This window comes from Nuphar pumila, chromosome 15 (assembly GCF_984573655.1).
Source record: "Nuphar pumila chromosome 15, dmNupPumi1.hap1.1, whole genome shotgun sequence".
Classification (NCBI taxonomy): Eukaryota; Viridiplantae; Streptophyta; class Magnoliopsida; order Nymphaeales; family Nymphaeaceae; genus Nuphar; species Nuphar pumila.
In genome coordinates this window covers 15,359,619-15,364,494 of record NC_143263.1, presented here as the reverse complement: position 1 = coordinate 15,364,494, position 4,876 = coordinate 15,359,619, and the positions used below count along the sequence as shown (strand labels likewise).

Genomic DNA, 4,876 nt, shown 5'->3' with positions numbered 1-4,876 from the left:
GAGGCATCAGAAACATAAACATGAAGAATTTCGGGATGGTCGAGAGAACGTGCTTCAGTAAAGTTAGGTGGCCAACATACGAGAGATAAGAAGCTTGCCATGAGAGTAATTTATGCTTAACTTTAAAAAGCGTCAAAGCCTAAGCCACAGAGGAAAGGCGCTTAACTTGTAGCGGCAAACCCAAGTACAACATAGGCAGCTCAGATATAACACAATTAAAATTCTCCATCCCAACAGCTAACATAGAGGGTTGAACGTGGAGCATAGAAAGAGAACACTTTTTCTCATTGAGAGAAAGGCCGGAAAGAGAGAAAAAAAAGTGAAGAATGAGCTTGAACTTAAGCATTTGTTGAACACTAGTGTGACCGAAAATGATGATATCATCAGCATAAATAAGTGCATGAGCATGAAAGTCTTGGACCGATAATTGGGATCAATGAAATTGTAGGCAGTGACCCGCTTAAACAGCACAACAAGACCCTTGGTGATCGCATTGAACAATAAAGGCGAAAGAGAGCAACCTTGATGCAGACCCCGCTCCAGCTTGAACCGTTCCCCGAAAATGCCATTGATATTTAGCATAGCCTGGGCATTCGAGACTAGTTTCCTAACCCAACTAGAGAAACGACAACCAAACCCGAAATTCGATAACATTAGAAATAAGAAGAGTCATTGAACATAATCAAAGGCCTTATGAAAATCTAATTTAAGAACGAAAAAGGCTGACCGCAAAGATGCAAAGAGCATCGTGTTTATCCTGACCGCAAAGAACGAGAGAGAGAGAGAGAGAGAGAGAGAGAGAGAGAGAGAGAGAGAGAGAGAGAGAGAGAGAGAGGTTCTCACTGGAGAAAAGTAGAAGCTCCGTGTACAATCTCTTCATTTCATTTACAACCCAGATTTGTCTTGCCATTCTCTGTGTTTATCCTCTAGACTCCACCTAGTGAACAAGACTAATAGCAGAACACCGAAGAAAAAGCAATAAAAAAGAAAAAAACATACTGTTTAGGTAACATGATATTACTGGAGCGTCATGCTTTTCTTTCTCTTTACACGTAGCAAGACATACATCTCCATTTCACACAAAATGCACCAATGGGAGAATTGTCGTAACCAAGAACGTTTTAGAAGAGATCATAGAACTGAAATTTCCCTTGGTGATGGCCCTCAAAACCAACCAAACAGGCATACAAGTCCTCCATTATAACCCCACCGTTGTCCATCTTCAATCCACCACCACTGCCTGCTTCTCCTTCCTCCTCTTTTCCACCGCTCTCTTCACTATTCTTTCCCTCAAGGGATATACATTCATCACCCGAGCTTCCGATCTCGATTCCGCAGTACTTCTTGAGCAACTCCCTCTCGTACTGAAGCTCGCCGCTGAGTCTGGCAACCTCCTTCTCCAACCTCCGCTTCTCGGAGACTACGGACTCCATCTGAAGCTTCAGCGCGTTGTAGTCGAGCTCGAGCCTTTGCGTCTTCCACCTCGCCCGCTTGTTCTGATACCATATTGCGACCTGCCTGGGGTGCAAGCCCAGATCGTAGGCGAGCTGAACCTTCCTCTGTGGCTCCAGCTTCTTCTCCAAGCTGAAACTCATCTCCAAGAACTTAACTTGCTCTTCACTGAGCCTCTTCTTGTAAGACCGTGGTGGTTTTTCTTTCGCGAAACATCTCAGTAAGGAGTCCCCACGAGGCTTCTGATGATAGGCATCCATGAGAGAGAGAGAGAGTGAGAGAGTGTTTGATTTAGGTGTGGGTTGAGGAAAGAATGAAGGAAGGGGATAAAGGAAGAGAAGGGGGAGGGCTAGAGATGACGTTCATGCGCGTCCGATTCGCGTGAGGGTTGGACCTGCAAGTTTTACTTAGTAGTACTGCGTGGTGGTGGATAGCACATCAGGTCATTTTGGATATGATCATTCCGCTGTATTTGATGGAGATGCGTGCGGTGAGAATTGAACTTAACTAATATCAATTATATACAATATGACTTAATATGTTATCATGGTGGTGGGGGAGTAGGGATGGGGATGGGGTATGACAGGTTACGTGCATCTGGTAGAAAAGGGTGGAGTGGTGGGTCTATGCTACACTGTTGTTACGTCTGATTGACAAGCCATGTCGTTTGGAGGGGGAACCATGTCCACCTCCTCTCGATGAGCCCACTTGTTCCGGTGGCTCCATGCTCCTTTCTCTCGCGCTTACGTGATGTGTTTTTAGACTTTTCTCTTTATGGAATCAAAGGCTCGGATTAAGTCCCAAGCTTGAAGATTGGCTGTCAGATTTTGACGCTTGAAGGACAAGTTGAAGGGTCGTTTGCTTTTGGAATATACCATTCTTTACATACATCAACCCTTAACCCCTCGAGAGAGGATAAGTGCAATGTAATTGCACACTTTTAGTGTACTGATGCATCTTTGAGGTACGGCTTGTCAGCCGTGAGTACCCAACAGCAGGTGATGAGTGATCAAGTGCAATAGCACACTTAAAGTGTGCAATCACATTGCACCTAATCTCACAATTCCCACCGCCCCCTCAAAAGGCAAAGCAGGTTATATGTCCCCCCCCCCCCCCCGAACAGGGCAGTTAGCTATATCTCATGTTCGGGGGTTCCAAAGAGCACCATGTATGTAAGCATGTGCGTCTCGTATCCCCATGTTTGTCAGCATTAATTAGCGTTGGAGTTTGATGCGATTGTAAAGACTTAAGTACCCTCTCCTTCATTGGTGCCAAAAAAAATAACGATTCTTGAAAAGGAGTGGTTGTAAAGACTTAAGTGCCCCAAAGATGATTATTTAAGACTCAGTCTCTGCACTGCAGGATTATCCGAGAAAGAAATCTCCCCTAGAGGAGGCCATGAACATCAACCCTCTCACTCTCTCTCTCCCTTCTATTTCTGCTTCTATGCACATCCAACAGAAGATCTTACATTGCTCCATCAAGCACTGGCTGACCTGCACATTGACTATTGTGAAGCCTAATTCAGAGTTTTTACCCATACAGGAGGAGGGTTTGGGGGCTCATCCCATCGTGGGTAGCATCATTCAACTAAATGAGTTGTAGATCCTGATTCAGAGTTTTTACCCTTACAGGAGAGGGGTCTGGGGGCTCCTCCCAACGTGGGTAGCATCATTCAACTTGAAGAGTTGTGGAGTCTGATTCAAAGTTTTTACCCTTATAGAAAAGGGGGGTCTGAGGGCTCCTCCCAACGTGGGTAGCATTATTCCACTTGAAGAGTTGTGGAGTCTGATTCAGAGTTTTTACCCTTACAGAAGGGGGGTCTGAGGGCTCCTCCCAGCGTGTGTAGCATCATTCAACTTGATGAGTTGTGGAGTCTGATTCAGAGTTTTTACCCTTATAGGAGGAGGGATTGGGGGCTCCTCCCAACGTAGATAGCATCGTTCAACTTGATTCGTTGTGGAGTCTGATTCACAGTTTTTGCCCTTACAAGAGAAGAGTTTGGGGGCTCCTCCCAGCGTGGGTAGCATCGTTCAACTTGATTCGTTGTGGAGCCAGATTTAGAGTTTTTGCCCTTACAGAAGGGGGCTCCGGGGGCTGCCCCCCGGCACGGGTCCTGGGTGTCGTGGTCAAAAAATGCACAGGGTATCGTGGTGAGAAAGACATATGTTTGTTCCAAGCAAGGTTGGAAGAAATCAATGGAAAATCCAACAGAGAGCATCCCAGAATCAAGATGTGGATGTCAAGCGAGAATGATGTTGTGCAACTCAAATAACACAAAATAATAAGGGTATGGTTTTTAGTTAAAATGGAGAATGAAATGGCAATAGAAATTGCTTAAAATTTACAGAAATAAACTAGACTCAATAACAAAGACACCATTTTTTAAGGATTTGGAATATGACTTCCGGTTAAAGAGATATGACCCTGACAAGTTGGTTCTAATTCGGGTAGCGATTTACAGTGATTTGCTTACTGAATAACACTATAAATCGCAAATCGCTATAGTGAGATTCAAAAACACTATAAATCGCTATAGCGATTTGCGGAAGACACTACAAATCGCTATAGTGAGATTCAAAAACACTATAAATCACTATAGCGATTTGCGGAAGACACTACAAATCGCTATAGTGAGATCCAAAAACACTATAAATCGCTATAGCGATTTGCGGAAGACACTACAAATCGCTGTTGAAAAGCCGGATAACACTATAAATCGTTGTGGGGCTCGTTGGAGAACCGAAAATACTACAAATTGTTGTAGGAAAGCCCGATAACACTACAAATCGCTGTTGGAAGACCCCAAAAAATTTGGTCTGGAGGGCGCTGCCCCCCGAGCCCCCCGTCAGGGGGATCCGGAGCGGGGTGGGAGCCTCCCGGACCCCCTTTCTGTAAGGGCAAAAACTCTAAATCAGGCTCCACAACGAATCAAGTTGAACGATGCTACCCACGCTGGGAGGAGCCCCCAAACCCTTCTTCTGTAAGGGCAAAAACTCTGAATCAGACTCCACAACTCTTCAAGTTGAACGATGCTACAGTCAGTGTGCAGGTCAGTCGGTGTTTGATGGAACAATGTAGGATCGTTTGTTGGATGTGCACAGAAGTAGAGAGAGAAGGGAAAGAGAGTGAGAGGGTTGATGTTCATGGCCTTCTCCAGGGAGAACTCTTTGCCTCCCTTGATTTCTTCTCTAGAGAGAGAGAGAGAGAGAATTTTACAGTGTTTTATGGAGAAAGAAGAAAATGAAGAGTCAACGTCATCCTCGACTTTCTGGATGGAGGACATGTTTGTCTTTTTTTTTGAACGGAGAAAGAAGAAGAAGACTTTGAAGAGTCAACATCATCCTCGACTTTCTGGATGGAGGACATGTTTGTCCTTTTTTTGAACGGAGAAAGAAGAAGAAGACTTTGAAGAGTCAACATC

At 44.8% G+C, this 4,876-nt stretch overlaps 1 protein-coding gene across 1 annotated transcript; it reads right to left on the bottom strand.

The window, feature by feature from the left end:
* Positions 1-843: 843 nt before the first annotated feature.
* LOC149814608 (homeobox-leucine zipper protein ATHB-40-like) lies at positions 844-1,885 on the bottom strand. The gene has a single exon (XM_089988544.1). It carries the CDS (start codon positions 1,710-1,712, stop codon positions 1,122-1,124), a length of 591 nt encoding a protein of 196 aa, XP_089844670.1. The 5' UTR covers positions 1,713-1,885; the 3' UTR covers positions 844-1,121.
* Between the last annotated feature and the right edge of the window lie 2,991 nt (positions 1,886-4,876).

Excerpts from the sequence above, each read along its gene's own strand:
- LOC149814608 (XM_089988544.1), bottom strand. The coding sequence starts at position 1,712 with ATGGATGCCTATCATCAGAAGCCTCGTGGGGACTCCTTACTGAGATGT.